Source organism: Symphodus melops (genome assembly GCF_947650265.1).
Source record: "Symphodus melops genome assembly, chromosome: 4".
NCBI classification, from domain to species: Eukaryota; Metazoa; Chordata; class Actinopteri; order Labriformes; family Labridae; genus Symphodus; species Symphodus melops.
In genome coordinates, this window is record NC_136694.1 from 20,630,563 (window position 1) to 20,653,860 (window position 23,298).

Here is a 23,298-nt window from a genome sequence, read left to right on the forward strand (position 1 = left end):
CATTATTATTAAATTATGAAAGAACCACTAACAAAAATATTTGAACAAATCATAATAAACAAATAACCTCTTAAAATCTCCTTGGCGTGGATGTGATTTGGCAGAATCCATACGAGTAGGCTAAACACAAATACTACAGGGTATATTTTCACAGAGAATATAAAAGCATCAGGGCCTTATAACCTGATCCATACTCTACTGATTGACAATTCAAGTTCAATTCAATTATTACAGTTACATAGTGCACATGGCAAAATAATCAAAGCATAGTTGACAAAATGTTCTAAACTCAAATATTTTACTTATTTTTTGCTTGATTTGACCTCAACATTTAATTGCTATATGTTATTCTGCTACTTAACCGATTGCGTTTTTAAAATTATTTTCGAAAGGAACCATAAAAAGCATCGTCATAATGTTATCCTATAAGATTAAAAATGCTTGCAGCTGACTATATAGGCATACCCCCAGGTTAACTACAAACAGTGCCTTGTATTTGAAGTTCATATTGAAATTTGAAATGACTAAAAAAAGTAGTGTTGACAGGGTTAAGCAGGGTTACTTTTGACTCTGTTTGTTTCTTAGTGTTTATCTATGCATTTTATTACACAGAATGATCATAATTGAATCTAATTGATCAGACCCTGCAAATAATGTAACATTTATATCAGCCTGTGAAAAACATTTTAGGATAAAGTAGCACAAAAGGCTACAACCAGTACCACAAAATTTCTATAAAGTGAGTGCACTCGAACGCTGTTTGCATTACACCACTGTCCAACAACTACTTTTTCTTCATATTGTTGCATTAGTCACTTAACTGTGTGTGATAAGTACAATTCAGAAATCATGATGTACTTTAACATTTCCGTGTTGCTACTTGACTGAAGGGTTTTAATACTTTTTCCACTAATGCTCTAATCACACTTCAGACAGCGGGCACTAAGCAGCTGGCATGCAGATGTCACTGCCGCCTGAGGCATGTGATGACAGTGGCTCAGGGAAGTAGCCAAGTACCACATGCTGTCAGGTTGCCAAGTGTAGCAGATAGGATGGTGCTGAGCCATGGTTCGACACGCAGGATAAATGGCCATGGGAGGAAAGAGGCCATGCACTGACACTGACCAAGTTTATTTTATATATTTTTTATTTTATATACTTTATTAACCCCCGAGAGGAAAAGTCTGGTTCACACTCTGTTATTGTAGTAACATGCTTCTCACACACAGGCCAGAATCTCACACATGCACAATTAGGACCTGGGGACATACATTAATGGAGAGATGTCAGAGTGCAGCGGCTTCCCCCACTGGAAGCGCCTCCTGAGCTGGTGGCCAGCTACCAGACCAAATTCCATATTTTGGTCCACATTGGAACGTGAAGCGGCGACCCTCCAGTTCCCAACCCAAGTCCCTACGGACTGAGCTACTGCCAAACAACCTGTTTCCATACTCTAAAGAATTGTGAAAAGTAATCTTAATGTGAAAATCTGCAAAAAGTGTCTCTCTCAACCCTTGAATAACTTCTTCCCAGTAGTTGATGAGTGAGTTTTAAAAAAAAAGATATTCATCTAAAAGTTTCCTTTGCAGATACACGTGAGCTAGAAGATGGCTGTGCACATGATTGGGGTGAGGAAGGGGCCTGGAAGTGAGATGATTTCCTGTGTCAGAATCCCTGTTTGTTTTCCAAGCTTTGCTGACTCACATCACCATGTCATCAGTTTTTTTTCTCTTTTTTTTCGACCCAATCTGCCTCTGTGTGTGTTTAAGGAAAAAGTAAAGCATAAGTGAATGGGGATGGAGATGAATAGAGGACTGGTTTGGTTTCCCTCCAGCTTCCCTCCCAGCTGACCTCTGCCTCCTAAATATTGCATCAGCACAAGTGAGGGACCATCAGGAAGCGAAAACAATGGAAAGGAAACTAGAAACACACCCTGCCACATTCACATTGTTGTCCCATGAATTTGTGATGCATTTGGGTAATCATGTGATTTCAGTGAAGAGACAAGGGGAATTCGGGTTTTACACATGGGTTCGGGTTTACATAACATCAAATGATCCCATTTACATCAAATATTCCCATTTACTTTTAAATCATTCTGAATTTGGCATACTGTAAGTACAGTATTTATACAAATGGCTATGTACAATTTAGACACAATGGCCATTTCCCTCTGACCTTATGCTCAGAGTAGGAAGTTTACGTGTACTATATTTTTTAGCATTTTTCTATTTTAAAGCAATATAAATCTGGGGAATGTGACAAATCTTTGTTATTTCACCCACTGATCAACGACTAAAAAGATCAAAGCAAAATTTAGGCTAGCATTTAAACCAAAAGCAAGCAAACATTGAATAGCATACCAGCTAAAAATAGCATTCAGTAATTAATATAATATCCTAAGCTAACATTCTGCTCACTGGTTAATATTAAAGGGGACATATTACGAAAAAAAAAAAAGTTTCCTTTTTTTTTCGTTTTTAAACCTATATTTGTGTAACCTGAGTGTCTATCAACCCACACAATTGGAAATAAATCCACCCAGTCATTTGGTTGTGGTCTGCCTTAGTCTTACCACACAGAAAATTGCTCCGTTTCAATTTTTTCAGTTTGTGACATCGCTTTACATCTTTAGCAAATATTACAATTTACTTGCTAAAATTAAATTCCTAGCTTAATCTACCAATAGCTAATATTTCAATCCTAGCTGCCTTTACATTCCTAGGGAATGCATTCCTAATATAATCCTATCATAGCAGTGCATTTAAATCAGGGTATCCTGAGAAAACACTGTAGGCTACTTCTGTTTTGTGTTAAAGCATGTTCTACTTTTCTAAGGGCTGCTGATAATTGATAGTGACTACCTCTCTGAGCTGTGGTCACATGGACAGCTTCTCTCTCTTAAAACTCATTGTATACATCACAGAACATATTGTACAGATCAGAACAGCAGCGTCAAACGCATTGAGTTCATACATTTTATGGAAGTACAAGAGAGTTCATTCTCATAACGCAGGCTGGACTGTTCGAAAGACTTCAAAGAGCATTGAAGAGGAAGAACATCAAAGTGACTGACCTCTGGCCCAAAAACACTCCCGACCACATTCCACACAATTACAGACACCAGAACATGCCTGCAAAGGAAGCCCTGCCCATTTATAGTCAGGATTTGTCAAAAAAAAACGTGTACTTTGCCATTAAAGTTTGATAATGTGCCAGCTGGGAGCAGAAGACTCAACTGGATATAATTTTAGTTCACCATTTAATCATCTTCAGCAGACAGTCACAACTTGTGCATTTACTTTGAATAAACTTAAATCAGTGGACACAGCTTTTATTTAAAAAAAAATTGAGATTCTTTCTGAACAGCTAGCAAACATTTTTGAGGAATGGTTACGCATTTTGAGAAATATATTTCATATAGGTCAAATGTTGAATCACAACATGTCAATTCATCATGAAGCTACTGTTATAAGCTTGCTAAAAACAAATCAAACAAAAGCAGAATTGAATCTGATCTGTATTACATTTCAAATCTAGTCCTGGGGTATGACAACATATGCTGTGTAAGTGTTTCTTCATATGAACCATGTTATCACTTTACATACTATGTAGGGTGGCACAAAAGCTTATTGTTGAGTATTGTTTACCATTGAGTACATAGATTTTAGGGCACCAGTGGCTATAGTTAGTGCACACCATGTACAGAGGCTGTCGTCCTTGAAGTGGGTGGCCTGAGCTCAAATCCAACCTGTGGCTCCTTTGCCGCATGTCATCTCCAACTCTCACACCCTGATTTCTGACTCTATCTTTGTCCTGTCTCCTTTCAATAAAATGCATAAAAAGCCCTCAAAGAGGGTATTCTTTTCCAGGACATAACTCGCTGGTAATAACCAGCCATGAGCAACATAATAAAGAGAGTGTCTTGACTCAAGGTATTCAGCTCAGTTACCATTTATTCAAGTATTTCCAACTAAGAAATCTGAAATTATTTACAGTGCATTATGTTCACTAGTGCAGGTCTGAGCTTCGGTAACTGAGACAGACTCAGACGTGACAATACAGAACATGACCATATATACAATACATTTCACAACCCTTCATTATTCTAACCTGTGAGTACATCTTCAATCCTTTTTCTCACACACTTAAACCAAAAGTGCACACATGTAAACATACAAGGGCACGTACAGTTTCACTCTATGTCTCACAGAAGGCATATAACATTAAAGCCTTTTCACATCAAGGATGTTTTTCCCTGCAAAAGACCTACAAGAGAAATACAGTTTCACTTGATGTATTCTCTACAACTGCATACATATCAGCTGGGTAGTGGAAACACCACCTGTACCATTACTAGGACTGTGAATATCAAATTAGGGTTTTTGTGAACAGGGCATCCTCTGGCCATAGCTGAATTCAAAGGTAACACATTTCATTCAACACATCAGTTTAATATGCTAGTTTGAATTATCCATCTTCTCTCATAGCCATGGTCCTAGTCTTGACTGTGATGCATGTAGACCAGAACAAGACTTTGCTGTGAGACGCAGACTTGTGGCTGCACTTTATAATTTAGAAGTCCTGTGCTACTTTTCACACCTCACAGAGCACAATGGGGAAATCTACATGAATACAGGGATGGTCCAGTTTCACAATGCCCTGAAAAATAAAACAAACAATATTCAGAATGAAAAATCATTTAAAACATCCTTCGACCAAAATTTGCAATGTGGCAAATGTTTACCTGTGGGATCAGATTTTTCTGGATCCTCTTCAACTTGGATTTTTTTCTGCCATTTTTTGTTACCACCGTCTCTTCATAGAATTCATGGGCGAGGTCACCATCCTCGTCATAGTACAAAGAGCTGCAAACACAGCAAACATCGGTCTTAAACTGCATGTCCATAGAGAGGGCACACGATCAAATGTAGTTAAATACAATAATTCTAAACAAGCACTATTATACACAGTATATTCTCCCTAATCCACAATCATATACATTTGGTTTGCAGAGGTTTTGGGATTCCTACCACTGTGTGATGCACCAAGCACAAACCACTTTAAGCTCTAACAAAGTGCTATAAATGTTTTTACATCTCAACTTCATATATAAGTTATTTTGCCGTTTTCTTTATCTGTTTCTCTAGTCTTCTAATTTGCTGTACTTAACTTCTTGAATTCAAAACAACATGATGAAAGAATGGGTATATTTTAAACTAAATGCTCCCACAGTTTCAGACTTCAATTCACTTTTGTGTCTTCAAGTAAATGCAATTCAGTGATTTATTATTTTCCGGAGTCTTATTCGGTGACACCCTCTCTTTTATTTAGCTTTCTTCATCAATCATCTCTCTCCATTTTTAGCTTTCCTCCTCTTCGGTCTCTTCTCTTCTGCCTTCACATCCACACTGAGAACAGCGAACTCAGACCTTCTTTTTCCTTATGAGGATATCTGCCAGAGAGTAATGGAGTGTGATGTACTTCTCATGGGAGATTATACCAACTTATCCTAAATTACTGTGTGCCAGACGAGGTCTTCAGTAAGCTCAGAGAGAATGAAAGAGATTTTTGGAAGCAAGTTTTTCTTCCTGAAACAAGGTCCAGTACTTTCAAAATTATTTTAAAGCTGTTAGCTGTTTGAGGCTAAATACTTATTTAACTGATATTCTCTTAATCCCATGTGAGATTTATGTATATAACAGATTCTTTTGGGACCTAATCTTCATTGGAAAGCAATTCTGTTTCTGGCAGTATTTTGTTTGGGGCTCTCTAATGGCCTTGGGGTTGGGAAGCTATTTTTAGTTGGTGCATTAACCTCAGCATCCCCACTACCATCAGGCCTCAAACTTTCGCTCATTTCAGTTTTTCTCTTATCTAATTCCCTCTGCCCTCATTTAGAGCATGTCTCTACTTTTAGCTACATGGAGGCATAAATGGTTCCTTTGTATAGGACTATTTCGTTTTTTAGGGCCCAAAGCACTAACAGTGCGAAGGACACTATCATATCCCTTAGAAGTGTTTTTATTCTTCAGCCACTTTGCAGTCATTTTTGAGTGTCTGAACGTGAAAGAAAATTTTTAAGGTCATCGGATCTGGTGAAAAAAATTATTTTTTAGTATTTCGTAAAAAAAAGTTTGCAAAAAGGGATTTTATGAAAGTCACAAAACGCAGGTTACAAGATACCTATTTGAAGGAACTTGACGGAAAGCGTTGTGTTTGATGCATTATTTCGTCAAAGGGCGAGGTCTAGGCTTGTGGTCAAACTTGAATGTTTGGGTTTTTTTGCCAATTATCGAACAATATAATGCTCATAATGTCTGCTATGCAGCATTAAGAAAAAATCTACAAATTTGTCATGCACGACACAGGATCTGCCCTGACCACATCCATGCTAAAAATGTCTGTATTACTCACAGCGCCATCTGTTGACAACAGGAAGTTGAGGCTTCTGAATTAGCACTAACTAAAGCTCATTCAAGAGTTCATTGTATCCTCCTCAAAAGGGGTATGGACCGTCCTAACACTGTGGCCATACTCTCGTTTCAAGCTAAAAGGTCTCCGCCAAACGCTTTCCCCATACAGACGCGTCGCTCGCCACAAACAGGAAGTAGTTTTTTAGGGGCTTAATATAGTCTTTAGACTCACCAAACGTCACACACATGGTCCCAGTAGGAAAGTAAAACTTGTCACGTTTGTATAATAAGTGGGCATAGCTAAATAGCCCTTGACATCTTTCAAAAAGGCCTCCCCATACATGTTTTTTGGTCCTACAAGCAGGACAATTTTTATGTGTGTTAACCATGTCAGGACCTAAATAAAACCCTCTTACACCCATAGTCAACATATTACAGGAAGTCTCCCATATCTTTTTGAATGCAAGAAAAATGACTCGTGTTTCACAGGGTACCTATTTGAACGTATTTCCCTACGCTTTATCCTATCATCACGAACTTGTTGCCAACTCAGTGTCAGTGTGTTCTCGATATGTTGAACAGCTCCCGTTGTGCTCCACACGATTCTACACAAAAGGGCGTGGCCTTGGTGTAGTGTAAAACTTTCTATTTTACAGAAATCAAACTGTAAGGCCTGCTGCTTGGCCACGTCTCGCTGTTGCAATACACCCAGGAGTGTTTCGGGCCCTTCATTATCGCTTGCTGTTTTAATTTACACTTGAATACCTAAAATTTCTAACATAGATGTCTCAAAGCCTTTATCAAAACTAAATAAACTGGGACTAGTTAAGACACCCTATTTAGGTGAGCCCAACCTTTACGATCTTGGATGTGGTATTTACCTCCTTCTGGTAAAAACAAACGGTGTTGCATTTCTGGAACCTTTGAGCCGGGCCACAGACTGCTCATTTCCATCACTCGGTGAATCCCCTCCAGCTCCACTGCCTGAGAAAGGCCAGACTCCTTTGGCTTTGGATCCACTTCCTCCCATCCTCAGAGATAAGGCATAGTTAGTTCACAGTTGAAGCTGTCCACCAGGTTTGCCCCCCAGATGCACTCAATTCCTCTCTAAAGCCAGGATCTGAAAAGGAAAATGTGCAGAATAAAAAATCACAATCAAACTTTCTCTGCCTGGTTGTGTGTAGTTTGGAGTGTTTGTTTTATTTTTGTTGTACACGATTAAATCGCTAAGTGTAATAAGAGGTAAGATAAGTACACATTTATGATATTGTCAATGTGATCAATAGTAGTTTTATTCTAATAGAAATGTTTTTATGTCACTAAGATGCTGCTGATTAAAGATGCTAACAGCTGAACTGCTTCCCATCTCAACTTCGATGCAAGTACCACAAAAGAAAAAGAGAAACAACTCACTGATGTGACATTTAAGATACTGAAGGTTATCACATTTAAATTATAGTCGGTTTATTTGACCGGAAGCTAACATAAAAGGCCATACAGTTAAGGTTATCCAACGGCAAGAGCACTCATGCTAGTTCACAACGTTGGTTACGTTAACAGCAAGAGCACTCATGCTAGTTCACAACGTTGGTTACGTTAACTTAAGAACACAATATTATTTTGTAACACAACACATACCGACTGCTTTATATAAAAACCCACCTTGCCTTCATTTCAGGTTTCTACTAACACCTGTCTAACGGTACCCGCTTATTTAGGTGGGTTAGCCTGTTAGCTTCCGCCGCTGACGCAGGTTAGCTATGGCGGCTAAATGATGAGCAGCTAAAGCTAAACGAAGCAGAGCTTTGTCGATAAAACAAACACGGCATTATCTTCGCTGTATATGGCTTCTGGTGATTCTAGCAAACGCACTTGTGGTTAATATCCTACCTTTTCACCAACGATCGTATGGTCACGTCCTGACATAACTTTAACCACAGCAGCTACGTCTGGTCTGTTTTGGTCTTTGCTGAGCGGATCAGCTGATGTGACTGACAGGCGGCGCACATTCACTTAAAGCCCAACATTGTAGTAAACGCATGCTTAAGATTACTCTAAATCATGTCATTTAAACATAAAACTGAAGCTCTAATGTTTGAGCCGGCTTAGTGTTGTGTATGGCTGAGAAGTTTACGCCCGTCATTATATTGCACATTTTTCATACAGGCTGTGTCAAGGAAAAAAATACAACTCCATGAGATACTTGAGGAAACTTTACTGGAAACATTGCGCACATGTCACAACATCTTCAAAGCTGCTACAACATTTAAGCTTGTGCATAGACGCATACATTCAAAGTTAAAAAGACAAACATGTTCTTTAAAAGGGACAGAATAAAACACATAAAAGGAATGAGTTTCTACAGAAACACGTCTTAGATTCATTCAAGATTCCAGTCAACCAGAGTGACTCTCGCTCTCTGACATTCATAATCTCATACAAATGTCCATACATCAGTCAAGCTCAAAACTTGACAGAAAAAAAAATAAACAGAGTTGCACCCATCAGGGGTGTGGAAGAGGACGAGGCAGATTCTGAGTCTGGGTCAAAAGAAAATCCTAATACCCATCAGCGACAAAAAAATTATTTAAATCTATAAATTGACTTTTTTATTTCTCCCTGAATAAATGATTATCTTATTATCTTAACAGGATTGATATCAAAGTATGGTTGTCATGGTTGGTTTAAAACAAAAAAACAGATTGACTTCATCTCAAGTTTGGCAGTAATGTCCTGATTGGACATGTTTTCTTTAAGGAAAACTAAAAGGAAATGCTGAGGTAAACAGGAAAATCAGATGGTATCCAATAACAAAAATACATTACTGAATACAACCACAGGCTCATCTGCCAGTCTTCACTCCTCTCAACTCATTCTCTCAGGCACATCAGACGCTCCAGGTGTAAGGCACTTCTCATCTCTCGCACTATCTCACACGCACACGTGCTAGCTCTCTCGCTCTCATTTGTCTAGCGCCCTGTCTCACTCTCTCTCGTTCACCGAAGAGGTGTTTTGAGTTTTGTTCCTCGGGATCTTAGGATGCAGCGCTGACCGGTCATCGTCAGGTGATTTTCCAGCCAATAGGTGCACATTTCAACCCCCATCTTAAGAGTCGTCTCAGCCGGGGGTCGAGCCAGCCAGAGCCTCCTTCATCTTAATGCGGGCCAGAGCGTAGCGCTGCACTATCTGCTTCACGTGTTCCTCCTCCTCACGCTGCAGGATGCGCATGAAGTTCTTCAACTCCGGCATGGAGAAAGCATGCCACTGTAAGGAGAGACAATTACATTTGTAGTTCACAGTACACTATGTTGTGTGATTGAGAAACATGCTGTGGATCTTTTCATCTCAGGTGAATGTGTAACTCACGTTGACCTCTCCAGTTTCATTTTCTTTCAGAACAAAACTGAGGATTTTCTCATTGGGTCCAGCAGCCAGACGCAGGCGGAGAGGACGTTCATCATCAGACAACTTGCGTACATAGACTAAATGAGACAAATGAAAACATTTAGTTAAAATGTGCAGCATACCATTTTTTAAAGATTAAAAACGAATGGTAAATAAAAAGAACAAAATAAACAAAAAACCCAAATATAAGAAAAGTAAGTCATACCTTGGTCATGACGCTCGCTGCGCTCAAACAGAGCAAACTTTCCAGGATTGTCCACCACAGTAAACTTTTTCAGCAAAGCCTCGATGACCTCGCGAGAAGAAGTGCGAGAGCTGATGTGCAGGTGTTTGGATGCATCCTTTGGCAAGTAGAAGGAGGTGCGGCGCTTTACACCGCTAGCCCTCCTCCCTTCTCTTTCCTGACCTCCTTTCTTTGGAGGAGGTACTGACACAGGCCGTGCAAGCTTGAACTGCACTTTAATGAAGCCAGTGTAGGAGCCATCCTTGTTCTGCGAGAGAGAGAGAGAAAACAAAAGAAGGTCAAACTAAAGGAAGAAACATCTGCAAATAAAAATGAAAGCATCTGTTGTAAATCAGCACCACTCACCATGTTCATGAACAGATTGCTGTTGATTTGGGTGTTGTATTCCTTCACCTTCTGCTGAATATCTGCAGTTGTCAGCTCCTGCTTTCCCCATTCAGTTTGTTCATCCTGGAAGGGACAGAGAGGAGTTACAGTATTAGACCACCAGGTGTCACTGCTCCCCTCCAAACCACAACACTAACTGGAGAAAACCCACGTTAACGTCCACAGCACACCAGTGAGGGGACACCAGGCACTGCATTAAACTGTTCTTTAATAGTTACAGACCAAATGAAAAACTTGTTTATTTACCAAACACAAAAAAATGACTTGATGAGCCTCTTCAGTAAATTCAGTTCATATAAGTCTGTAATATAAAAGTAAGAATCCTTTACAAGATGCTGCTTGTGTACAAAACCACTGAATCTCATTTAGAGGAGTTGTTAGCATGCATGTTAAAGCAATAGCTATGTGATCCAAATTACTTTTTTTTTTCCTTTTTATTTTTCAAACTATGATGCTAAATGAAAATATCTGAAACAATTATCTTTGCATTTGTAAAAGTGAAGTTTAACCAATTTCTGTAATGTTCTTGTCTCTAACAATGAGCACCAGTTGCATCAGACTCGCAACTTCCGGCCAACGTAGCACAAGCAAGCAATGATGTCAGCGCTGCCCAATCCTGTTTGACTGCTTCCATTATCCCCCCCCCCTCCAAGGAGTAAAGAGGAGGAGGAGGGAGAGTGCATGTGCACTTACAGCTGTTTGCAATGCCTGCAACCAATGGTTCTGCTGTGCATTCCTTTACTTGGTATTCATGTAAAAATAGACAGCCCCCCCTCCCAGCTCCCACAAGTGGCAGAGACAATGTCCTCCCTTGTTTTCCAGGCACATCCTGTGAAGTCAGCTGCCTCATCGACCACACTCTCCCAGTCATGTTTCAGTCATACACATTTGGCTGCACAAGCATTACCTCAATTAGGGTACTTCCTGGGTCTACTGACCAGTTGGCATTTCCTGTATAAAGAGGAAATTCAACCCAAGCTGGCTTTTCACTGGAATACAGCTAATTCTAATTATTATTATAATTAGTTATTAAGTATTGATAATAATGCAAATAAAAAGGGCATTTTTACATAACGGTACAATACATAATCTAATGATAACATGACTCCATTTATGTACATTTGACCTTTTTTTTTAATTCTACTATTAACACCCCAGGCAGTTGTTAGCTGGGTAAGGGCTAAGTCGGACAGAACAAGATCAATTGTAGAAATCCTCAGGTGAATTGGGAGAGTGTAAAGTTAATATATTGCTGTTAACAAATCAATAAATCAATATTAGGGCCAGGCAGAGCTTTTTAAATCTGTTATATGCAACAATCAGGTCTCTACATGTTCACCTAAAAGGAGTGTCAGTGTAGAAACAGTGGTAAAAAAACAACAACTGTTTTTTTAGTTATTAATCTGTTTCCTAAGAAGAAAGCTGATACATGAGTGGGTGTGGGGAGACAAATGGGACAGAAAATAAATAAATCCAAAACAATTCATGACTCAACTGTGACTGGGGAAACATAGTGGGTGTATGTAGATAGAAACTTGAGAGGTGTGGGTTTGCGTCACAAAACTTGACATTCTGGTTGTTCTCAGCAGCGGTGGGTCTGAGCTTGTTACAATGCAAAATAAAATACATGAACTCTTCATGTGCTGTCATTGTGAAACCTGCTTTTTTACATCAGTGATGATATATATTTCATGACAATACATTTGCTCAAAACTGGAAGAACCAGAGAGCCCCCCCTTTGACTGCAAGTTAAAGTTGGACAGCATCGTCTCTGCTAAAGTGCCCTTGAGCAAAAGGCATGACAACAACTGCAATACAACTTAGCACACGAGCCCTTAATGTGCTAATTAATTATATATTTCGAAAAAATAAAAAAACTGAACTAAAGTGAGCAGACCATGTTAGGAGGAACCAACCATGCCCCACTGTGGTATTACTTCCCCTTTTGATTGAGGAACTGACATTAGGTTCCCTTTATTATATATATTTTTAAGTACTTTTGTTTCTTCTTCTCACCTTCTTTACGTTAACATTAAGGTTAGCTTTCCTGGTTTTGGGAAAGAAAGATGTCCGGGCGGTGAAGTACTGCTCAAACTCGGAGTCCTGGTCCTCCTCGCTGCAGTAGCCGCTGCTGGTGGAGCTGCCCCAGGTCATCTCGAAGGAGGGCGTTTTATCCGAGCTGTCCGACATGCTGACCGAAACACTCGAGTTAACAAAGCTAAACTAAAATGACTTCAAAGAGGTGCGAAATAAACCGCTCTTTGCTGGATTTATACAAAACACTTCGCTTAGCGGTGAGCCTGGGATTTTCTAAAGTAGGCTAAATAAAGAGCTCCGGGTTTACCTTGATGCCTTAATCTCCCACGCGACGAAATATCTCAAAAACACTCAGCTACAGCTTTACCCGACGAAATTATGCTAACTTTTCTTGCCTCAAACCTGATGAACCGGCCACGTTTCCACTACACAAACTTTGTCTGTCTGTCTTTCTGTGGGAAACAGGATGTATTATTCGGCCCCCGCCCTGACTGTCTCGCTTCCTTCCCCCAGCCGGCAGAGACTCCGCCCATGTCCGTTGACAGAGTTTGGAAAATACACAAAACCACCGGGGCCGCTTCTGATTGGACATCCAGGGCGCGAGGACATCGTGCAGAAAAAAACCTCTTCTTCTCTCTTTTGACTGCCTCCCCTCCCTCTCCCCACTAGCCATGATGCTGCTGCTAAGACAGTTTGCTCCACATGGCACATCAAACCAGACTTTCATTATTTCTTAACAAGCCATAAATAGGTGTACATTAAACTTCGAGGCAAATAAGCTTTGGAGATCAGAAAATGCTAATTTCCTTTTACAGATTACTTTAAATTAGTAAAATAAAAATAAAAAACTGCCTTGTTGTTTATGTCTAGGGCCATAATCGCCCCTCAAAAACAAGAATAGGCCTAATTGAAAGTGAATTCGAGGTAGATCAGAAGAGATGAAAAGGGGTGAAGGTAAATAGAGGCCCAACTTTTAGTGCTTAGTAAGCTATAGACCAGGGCCTGTATTCACACACATTCTCATAGAGCTCCACACTTAGCTTACAAAAACCTAGCAAGGAGTAATGTAGGAACAGTTTCAGGCAATTGGAGCAAGAAATGACTGAAACTTTTGTCTGAATGATTAGGTGTGGTCCAGCCGTTGATATGACACATTGTTTTTCAGTAGCTGATTGGATGATCAAAAAAAGGGAGGAAAAAAGTGCTATAAAAAATGGGTTTAGAAGGACAGTGACAAAGATAGGGAAGCCTACAATAAACAATAAACAAAAATAAAGGATACAGTCAGACATGGTTTTACATCATGAAACTAACATATCTCCTAAATGTATGCTCTTTGCTATTTATAAGTATATCACCTACATAATGTTTAAAAAAACCTATGGCAACTTGCCCAGCAGTCTCTTCACATGTTGAGAGTTACATCAGCAGGTAAAATGGCTTTAATCAGTGATTAGATGCACCTGTGGAGGTAACCACATTTAAAAGCAACTCAAAGTACAAGTCTCACTTTGCACTAAAGAAAGTCCAAGATAGATGTTAGCGTAAATATGTTTTGTCTGTTCAGCTGAATATGTTTCCATCGGTCTTCTGCGTTTAGTGTTTGAAGAACATTTCAAACACAAATTTCTCCTCAGCTCTTCAGCCTCACTACTCCTAACATAGGCTTCAATACTTTGTGAATAACTTTTATGTTTGCAAGGATCTCTTCAATTTTAGTAGAAGTTCTTAGAAAATTTCCTGACTAAGAATTTTCTCAGAATGTGTCAGTAACCACATCTCTTTGTACTCAGCTTGCTTTGTATATACAGCCCAAGGTTTAAAGCGTTTAGGAAAAATCTGCCATCTGAAAACTTCAATCAGGTTCGTTGATAAAACTAGTCTCTATAATTTCTGACAGAAAATGAACAGAATTTAAAGCCGAAATGAAAGGCTTTGATTTTATGCATTTTTAGATACTCAAACAATGCCTTCTCTCATTCTTTTGTTTATCTGGAACAACAACCTGCCACACTGTTCCCTTTATCTTTGGTAATAAATCCTCCCTGTTTCTCCTATGAGTTGGTTGCATCTTTCTGTAGTGCTTTGTTGACTTTCAACACAAATATTGGCCGACACACTGTTTCTGTTTGTCAGAAGAATTCCTCCTGACGTCCCCTAAAAGATTTTAGGAGCACATGTTTGAAAATGACGAGAAATTGAACTATTTTTTCTTATTATTATACACAACATGTTACTATAACAAGTCAACACGTGCTGTGTAAAAGACCTGTGCACAACACCACACTGGTTATTCTCTGCTCACAGCTCGCTGCAGTTTTTACATTCCAGTCACTTTTCGATAAGAAACTGCAGCGTGATAGTGAGAGGAGAGAATATAACCCACCTAACAGAAGACCAAACACTGCTGCCTCGAACAACAACTCGCCTCGAGCCTTAACTGACCTCTTCATAATCATTTACAGGACAAAAGTTTATGATTTGAGATTCACAGCGGCCAGGACTGAATTCTGTGATTCCATAAAATCAAAAGATATTAAAAGATAAAGAAAAAGACATTATCTTATCTGACCCTGGTGAATAGGGTCTACATTTATAGACCGAGTGTTTCAAATTTTGTTTTGGCTGGGTGGTATACATGTCTATATTTGTCTAATGTTAACTGCATTTGTTTTTTACCCAAACTCAAAGGCACACACATAAGGATAATTCCCACTTGAAATGTCATTAAATATGATCATGCTTTTATGTTTTACAAACATAAATGGATAAATTAGCATGCTTTAGGACTCTGCAATTACATTGTTTTAGCTGGAGTGATTAAATAATGCAGACATGGCCTCGTATAAAGTGGTGCATGTAATGTTTGAGGTTTCTCTGCAACTTCCCTGTCACAATATTCTACTTCCCTTTTATACATTTAGTGTTGCTTGATGTTCCCCGTCATGATACTGCCCTGCTTGATTGCTTAAAGCAAATAAACTGTGCCCTCTTTTAGAATCAGGATACTCTTCGTTGAACCATGTGCAGATAAGTTAAGGGTGTGTACTAATTGCTGTGTGGGTTCCTGTTGGTGGCAATTTAATTTCAATTTGGTACTTTGTTCTTTAAAACAGTCCAGAAGAATCATACTATCATACAAAATAAAGAAAGTTCATAAGCTACATGTTCCCTCTGTGATTGCTCATTTCAAATGGAGACTATAATGAAACAATGTTCAATTATATTTTTCAGAAATTTTATAAAACTGTGACTTTTATGACTTTTGATTATGAGCAAGACTGCTTATGAACAACCGAAGAAACAAACAAAACAAAACAAAAAAACAAACACATCCCTACCACATTTGTGTCTGTTTCTATTGTGTGCTCCACGACACACGTGGGGTCAAACACAGAGCCTCGGTCCCAGCTGCAGTCCAACCGGATCAGTGCACGACAGCGATAGTGACATGTGAACCTACAATCTGAAAACAGAAAGCCACTGAGTTTAGACAGATACTTGGGAAAAAAAAGCATCTGTTTAAGAGTTCAATTCTGAAAGTTTGATGTCCCACTCTGGCAGTTACTTGTCACTGCAGTTACCCTTAGCTATAATGCGCTCATCATCCTCTGCTGCTATTGTTTTTGTCACAATATAGACTTTATGAGTACATCAGTATACGACAAATAGCTGACTTTATGACACAGAGAGCTCCACCTGTTTAGTGCAGCAGTGACGAAAACAAAAGTAAGATAGAGACAAGCATGTGTTGCATAAATGAAGACTGAAACTTTTTGATTCAGTTCCTTGTTCCATCTTTTTTTATGATGGTCATCATTCTGTTTTTCTTTTTTTTTTTAACTGAACTGATTGTGTTTCACAGTTAGCTTCCTGTAAAGATGCTCCTTTTGTCTGCACACTAAATGCTTTAAAAAAAACCACATTTGGTTGTCAGTGGGTTTTACTTGATGAAAAGGAAGTCAAGGGTGATTGCACGTCCAAAATAAGTCTCTTCTATGAGGCTGAACATATCAAACCTCAGAAACCGCTCACACAGCAGCAAGATAGCAAGATACTTTTTCTTCAGGAACAATAAAAAGCACATGCCTTATTGTTATAAATATTGTAGTATTAATATGGAGCTTCTCTGAAATGTAACACATTCATTTGTGCTCAAAGAGGACATGGAGAAAGTTTCTGTAAACAAATTATTAAAAGTTATGATAAATGCTGGCTACTGGCTGCAGCAACACTGTGTCAGCATATTTTACTGAATTTCCTCTGCGTCTCCATCTGGCACCATTTCTGATAATGCATTATGTTTTAAAGGCTACATAGGCTGACTTACTGACACACCGCAGGCTCTGCTTGTACAGGCCCCAGATGAAGTCTCCACACAGGTCACACCATGTGGGCTGAGCGTGGCTGCAGGGCTGGAAGTTATGGCCCTCTCCCTTCTCCTCTGGGATCTGGGGGTCCTGGGAGCTGCTAAGGACTCTGATAATGCCAGCCCGGCTCAGCAGGTCCGGGACCTTCCCCGGGCTGATTCTAAGGGCGTTGGTTCTCTCCAAGCGAGGAGGTGAGCACGGTGAACGTGAACCGGTCAGCTCTATCTGCTCTCTGCCCGTCCTCAGGTCTCGGAGCTCGATAAACTCCTCCCAAGACATTTTGTCACTCAGAGCTCCACTTCCTCCATCATCACTGACAGGTTGAGAAACAAAAGCACATGAAGCAATTACTATACATATAAGTGAAGAAACTGCATTCAATATTTTCATTATTAAAGATATGTTATAGATAATAATATCCACATTTGTAATATTATAACTGTTATTGTTGCTATTGTGTTTGCTATTTTTGTCTGTTTATTCAAATTCAAAATTAAAAGAAAACTTTATTTTTCACGGTGGGGGGCAATTCATAACTGCACATTAGTTTGCAGCAGATGGCTGTTCACCAATGAGGCTTGTTCACTTGTTCAGTGATTGTTTTAATGCTACTGATATTCACTGGTGGAGTTAAGTTGGGTCTCTGTAAAATATAAGGATGATGGTGTACAAAAGGGAAATTCCTAATGTCTCCTTGAAGTATATTAGTGATGCTTCAACATATCAAAAGTGTTCATACAGTATGTCACAACTGGTCAGGGTGAAGATCATTTTTATTCATTTCATTTATCTTAAATAACAGCCTACATTTTATTTGTAAATTGTCTATATCTAGATTATCTGCAGCTTATCTCAATGAAATACAGCCCTACAGTACAGTATTGAAATCATGTAGGCCTATGTGTTAGTTAATAATTGAAGTTATTGATTATGAAAGTAGAAACATCTATACATTTTGTTTATAATTTTGTATTTACTTACTTAAGTAATTGATTTCAAACCTCTTTGATTGAGCTCCTTTACTTTGCATGTAGTGTAATGTTAATGTTTCGTCAATGAAGTACATGTTGGTCATACATAACGTGTTCTATTAGCTAGTTAGGCCTATTATATTATATCTGACTGTCTGCAAACATGTCATGAACTGAGCAGGCTATGAAATGAGCCACGAAAAGAAACCCATGTAAAACACGTTTCATTTAACAAGCTTAAGTTAACCAGTTCATGCTTATCAAAAGTGGAGTCCGGCTACAAGCTTTGTTAATCGAATAGGATAAATCACTTCTTTAACTGCAAAGTAAAAAATAAATCAGTTTTACTTACCAGAAGTGGTGAGAAAACAAACCCGTGGACTCAGCTTTTCTCAACACTTCTTTCATCCGACGAGAAAAACTTTCCGCGGATATTTTTCTGTGGGTTTCCAAGTAACGGAGGTAAGCAGCTTCGGTAACATCTCTGGAAATAATCTCTCATCCCCTGCAAGTTTCAGAAAACCAAGCAGATCAATATGTTGTTTTTGGTCGGTAACATCATTGTAACAGTGATAACTGAACACTTCTCGGGACAGTAGTCATTGTTTTTTTCTTTAGTCAGACTGTTGTAGAAGGAAGCAGCGTATCTTGAGAGAAAAGAGAGATGAGACTGAGAAATACCGACATCCGGAATGTTTTCATATAGGGGGAGCTGCTTCTGGGGCATGAGCACAGCTGAGGGGGCGTGCAAAGTCCCCATCCCCTCAAACTGCTGTCTTAAATATGTGACAAATCTCGGTCTAAATTACCACTGTAACTCAACCTTTAAATACACACTTATATAAATATGAAACTACACATATTTATCAAGCATACATATAATCATATTTCAATTGGAAGATACGCTCATCTGCAGAAAGCCCACAAACCAACAGACATGGAGGGTCAAGTCTGAAAATAACCTTTAGGAATATTGAGCAAGAAGAGGAACCACCATATCCAGCAGGGATTTTTAAGCAGAAATAAGCAGCTCTGTTTAAATTGAGGTGGATAAGCTTTTGAATTTTTTTTGTTGTCATTTGAAGAGATCTATGTCCCTTTTTATTCTATAGGCAGAATACACGTTTTTATTTGCTTCCACTGAATTGTGAGGGGAAAAAAATCTCTTGACAGAAAAGTAGGAAGATACATTTATTAAACACAGTGTCACAATATATGATAATAGGAAGGAACACACTATTCTGAAACAGTAAATGAAGTTTTGCAGTTTCCTAAAAAAGAAAGATTTCCTATTTAAAATGCAGAGAAATCCAAATCTGCATCATCCACGTGCATATCTGTTCTCTTTTGTTCTGTCCCTCTTAGCTGTTGATCTGTAGCTCCCTCTGAATCTTCTCTGTGGCCTCAGCCATCAGCTGGCAGGATTTCTTGTGTTTAGGCCAGTGCTTTACCTGACATTCTCTGAAAAATAAAAAAACAAACGGAGGACATGATTTAAACTCAGCAGAAACAAAATCCCCTTACTCTAGTAAAAACATTATTTATATTTCAGTTAAAAGCAAGACATACCAGAAAGTTGTGGATTGAGAGTTATGTAATTTATGATCATAAAACACTGTTATATTCAATAGATGTACTTTATTGATCACAACTGAGAAATGGACATCCATGTGTCAATTTGTCCATTCATCCACATGACCACTTTTTCTGTCCATGAATCCATTCAGCCAATCAATCGTCCGTGCATCCATCCATCCATCACCCACACTTCCTCAGGCAACCAAGGCTTACCTCAGACAGTACCACTCTCCCTGACATCTCGAGCACCTCTTCGTAGCCTCTTTCCCACAGGAGCCACACTTTGGCTTCTCAGGAAGTAAACTTTCCATCACATCTAAGTTGTATGTCTGAGCCAACCTTAATAAAAAAAAAAAACTTTTTTTAAAAATAATACTGTTACTTAGTTATCCCTCTTCCCTCAGTACTCAGCCCTGTGTTGTTCCTCATTACCTCTGTGCCTGTTGCCTTAAGTCACTTTCAGATGGGTTGAATGTTTCTTTGACTTGGTATTTGGCTATTCCCTTCCACTTCCCAGAATTCTCTCTCACAATGTGGTTCCAAATATCTGGGATCTATACACAAAGCCAGGTGCAATGTAAACATACATGGACAGACAGTTGTTAAAAAAATAAATAAAAAATAAATAAATAAAAGATGTAAATTCTGTTTGGCTGTGTACTTGTTCTAAAATGAGTTCTTTCTTTGGCGGGTTGGGGTCCGTGACAGCAAGATGAGCCAGGAAACGCTGCAGTTCCACCAGGTTTGGCAGCTGATCGATTAGCACCTCTGTCAGAAAACCGCGTAGCTGGCACACGAACACACAAACAACAACAACAGCAGCAAGAATGACAAAGTCAGAATCTTTAAACATGACTTAAACAAGACTGTATATGTACAAACGAGTGACAAGAAGAGGACGTCTAAGACTCTCTGCTTATATAATTAATGTGGCAGGAAGAGGATGAGAAAGCGTATAATAGGAGGAAACATCTTAGTCAAAACAACCCTTGGAAACTGAATCTGTGTTTTAAGAACAAGGAGGACAATGATCTGGCACGCGAACACTTCCTATGCTTCTGTAAACAGATAACACACAGCAGGCACTCTGCAGGGGATGAGGAGGTGATTGATGATATATAAGATCAGTTATAACAGTGATGATCCAATGTCATAGAGCAGCAATGCAGCCTTCATATTAAAGAATGTCAGAAAACACAGACAGCTGTATGGCGCCAGTGAACGCTCAAACCACTGAATACCTTCAGAAGCTGGCTCTTGTTGAAGCTGTTGAAGTCATACTTCCTCTGGCAGTCCTCCCTCAGCAGCAGATTGTAAAGTGAGATCCAGACCTGACCATCAAGTTTGGTCATCTTTAAATAGTCCACAGAAGGAATCTTCTGCCATTTGCCATTTACATATTTTTCCACCACACCTGAAGGAACACACATTGAATATGTATACATGTAACTATGTAAAGACGACTTTCAACAAGGCATCTGTGATAGTTGTACCTTCTTTACAGCGGCTCCAAGGACAGCAGTCAATCAGCTGAACAAGCACGCACGGCATGTTGTGGGTGCACAGCATGCGGTTAATGACACTGATGCTGTAAAACAGAAAACACATTCTTTATTTCTGTTAGCTAGACATGGTTTATCAATTCAACTTAATGATTCTTTCTGTTGTGAGAAACAGAACCAGGCCACAGCTTTACCAGTCAGTGTGATCCGTGATGTAGCGCAGCACAGAGAGCGCCTTCAAGGAGATTTCAAATTCCACGTCAGCGTTCTGTGACTGTAACTCCTTCACAAAAAGAAAAACGACTGATGTGATGAGTGGATTAACTTAATTCATAGTTCTAAACAAACATAACAGCCTGTAGTACCTCCATAGAGGACATAGCTGTGCTCCCTCTCAGTTTTTTGTCTCCATGAGTCTTGTTGCCTTCCCTCGTTGCTTTGCCGGCGAGCAGGGTGAGTTTGCGGTGGCAGTAATCCACCAAGTCGAGCACAGAGTCACCAGCTGCCTCACAGGAATCCTACACAATACTCAAACATTTAGTCATGAATTCAACTAAAGCCAAATGCCAAAAAAGAGCAGAGAGATGAACTGCCTCCTTGAAATTAACAGGCTTTGACTTATAAAACATGTTGCACACTGATATCATTTAAGGTTATGTTTTGGTGTACTCACTGACCTTGTGAAACATTATGGTTTCAAGCAGGTTTATTATCGTGGCTTCATGGTGGATCTAAGAAGGAGACATTAAAGAGCACACAACATCAGCTATGAGCACTAAGGGATGATCGTCATTCTTTTCAATCTTGTGTACTCACCACCATGTAAAGGTGAAATGTGTTCTTGGGATTAAAATCCCGCAGTTTACATAGGATTGGGAAAACTTTGTGTTTCCACACTTCAACAAGGATCATTTCAGCAACCAGAACCGATATCTTCAGAAGGGAGGGAAAAGTAGTTCAAAAAAAATAAAATTCTGATGTCTAAATTGTACTGTCAAGTGTAACATTCCGTAACAAATCTGATGTAAAAGGCCGTCGATACCTTTCCATGTGACACCAGGAGCTCCTTGACAAACTCATCGTATGTGGCAGAAGCGTTCAATATTGCCTGCATGTTCAGTTTCTCTATGTACTCGTGTTGTTTAAACCACCTGTCAACACAGAAGAAAAAAAACATGACACAGCAAATCATTGTTTTCATAACCTTGCCAGAGATACTCACTCACATTCATCACATATCCCAAATTAGCTCCCCAAAAATCAGAGGCAGACTGATCGCTTGAGACTAAAAATGTATTTAGTTAATATTCAGATTATGTTACTAAGTTGCCAGTAGGCTACAGCCTACTACTTTTCAAGAGAAAACAGCCCCATAAATCAGTCTTTCAGATCTAGAAGTATTTATAATTTCTTTTTTGAACTGGAAAACAAAAGGATAACAGCAACACAATATATAACTATAAGTAAGGTAAGGTCCTTTACCTGCTTTTTGTAAACATAACAATGAGCATGGTCTTGTTACCTGCTCTTTCGTTAATGTTAACAGATAAACAGTAAGGTCCTTTACCTGCTTTTGTAAAGTGTCTCGAGATAACGCCTGTTATGAATTGATGCTATATAAATAAAGATTGATTGATTGATAGTACATACGTTTCCATAGGCTACTTATTGACGAGTTATAATTGAATTGAAGTTAAAACAAAGGCTTGAATGCGAACAAAATCAAAGTGCAGGCAGCAGGACAGGCGCAGGCTGACTGAAATGATAGTCTAGCTGTACCCGAGACTGTTTAATTCACATTTAAGAACTCTAAGGAAATAAGATAAAGGTTATTGAGCTGTCCCTAAATTGATTGCTTTTGAACGCTTCTCTTTCTGAACATTAACAAAGCACTTTGGCTGTATAGCGAGCTGGTTCATCTTACCTCGAAGAGCCTACTTCCTTCAGAGACAGAGTTTGCAGACTTTGAACAAAGCCCTCTGCTTCGACAGGAAGAAGTACAGACATGTCCATGTTGTTGTTAGAAATGACTCCTTAAAAACTCAAGTTAATCATAAATATCTTACGGTGTTTTCTTCAGTCCGTCGAAGTTAACTAATGTATACGATATCTAATCGCCCATTGGTTGTCATGGTGACTGTCAACTATAGGCTCAAACGGAGTGCAAGACCTCCATGCCGCCACAGAGGGGCGCTGCATCTCCAAGAAATAGTGTCTACAAAGGCATACACAGCAAAATTAAAGCAAATATTACAAGCAAAATATACTTAAATGTTTTAAGTAAAATGTGTGACTACCATTATTTAGTGTTTAAACTACTGCTAAGGTACTTTGATAAAGACTGAGCAATAAACCTTTAATATGTATTACGGTTCATAAACTGTAGTG

General features: G+C 39.1%; 3 protein-coding genes across 8 annotated transcripts; all 3 read right to left on the reverse strand.

The window, feature by feature from the left end:
- Positions 1-3,938: 3,938 nt before the first annotated feature.
- tusc2a (tumor suppressor 2, mitochondrial calcium regulator a) lies at positions 3,939-8,442 on the reverse strand. 4 transcript variants are annotated; one of them, XM_079341233.1, is made up of 4 exons: positions 8,307-8,442; positions 7,298-7,536; positions 4,748-4,868; positions 3,939-4,662 (listed from the first exon to the last, which is right to left on the reverse strand). In XM_079341233.1, exons 2-4 carry the CDS (start codon positions 7,444-7,446, stop codon positions 4,597-4,599), a joined length of 336 nt encoding a protein of 111 aa, XP_079197359.1. In that variant the 5' UTR covers positions 7,447-7,536; positions 8,307-8,442; the 3' UTR covers positions 3,939-4,596. The 4 variants fall into 4 exon arrangements, with proteins under 4 accessions (XP_079197359.1, XP_079197361.1, XP_079197360.1 ...); XM_079341235.1 differs by lacking the exon at positions 8,307-8,442 and adding an exon at positions 8,123-8,253; XM_079341234.1 differs by lacking the exon at positions 8,307-8,442 and adding an exon at positions 8,079-8,253.
- A 169-nt stretch (positions 8,443-8,611) lies between these two features.
- LOC306822970 (ras association domain-containing protein 1-like) lies at positions 8,612-18,503 on the reverse strand. 2 transcript variants are annotated; one of them, XM_079342294.1, is made up of 7 exons: positions 18,183-18,503; positions 16,820-17,172; positions 15,831-15,955; positions 10,411-10,515; positions 10,027-10,312; positions 9,783-9,898; positions 8,612-9,680 (listed from the first exon to the last, which is right to left on the reverse strand). In XM_079342294.1, exons 1-7 carry the CDS (start codon positions 18,236-18,238, stop codon positions 9,534-9,536), a joined length of 1,188 nt encoding a protein of 395 aa, XP_079198420.1. In that variant the 5' UTR covers positions 18,239-18,503; the 3' UTR covers positions 8,612-9,533. The 2 variants fall into 2 exon arrangements, with proteins under 2 accessions (XP_079198420.1, XP_079198421.1); XM_079342295.1 differs by lacking the exons at positions 15,831-15,955; positions 16,820-17,172; positions 18,183-18,503 and adding exons at positions 12,469-12,643; positions 12,797-13,060.
- Positions 18,504-19,008: 505 nt separating this feature from the next.
- zmynd10 (zinc finger, MYND-type containing 10) lies at positions 19,009-23,069 on the reverse strand. 2 transcript variants are annotated; one of them, XM_079342292.1, is made up of 12 exons: positions 22,977-23,069; positions 21,953-22,061; positions 21,727-21,843; positions 21,588-21,641; positions 21,276-21,428; positions 21,105-21,193; positions 20,902-20,996; positions 20,650-20,822; positions 20,070-20,195; positions 19,841-19,962; positions 19,622-19,747; positions 19,009-19,291 (listed from the first exon to the last, which is right to left on the reverse strand). In XM_079342292.1, the coding sequence occupies exons 2-12, from the start codon at positions 22,022-22,024 to the stop codon at positions 19,192-19,194; spliced, it is 1,227 nt and encodes a 408-aa protein (XP_079198418.1). In that variant the 5' UTR covers positions 22,025-22,061; positions 22,977-23,069; the 3' UTR covers positions 19,009-19,191. The 2 variants fall into 2 exon arrangements, with proteins under 2 accessions (XP_079198418.1, XP_079198417.1); XM_079342291.1 differs by having other exon boundaries at positions 22,835-23,060.
- Positions 23,070-23,298: the final 229 nt, after the last annotated feature.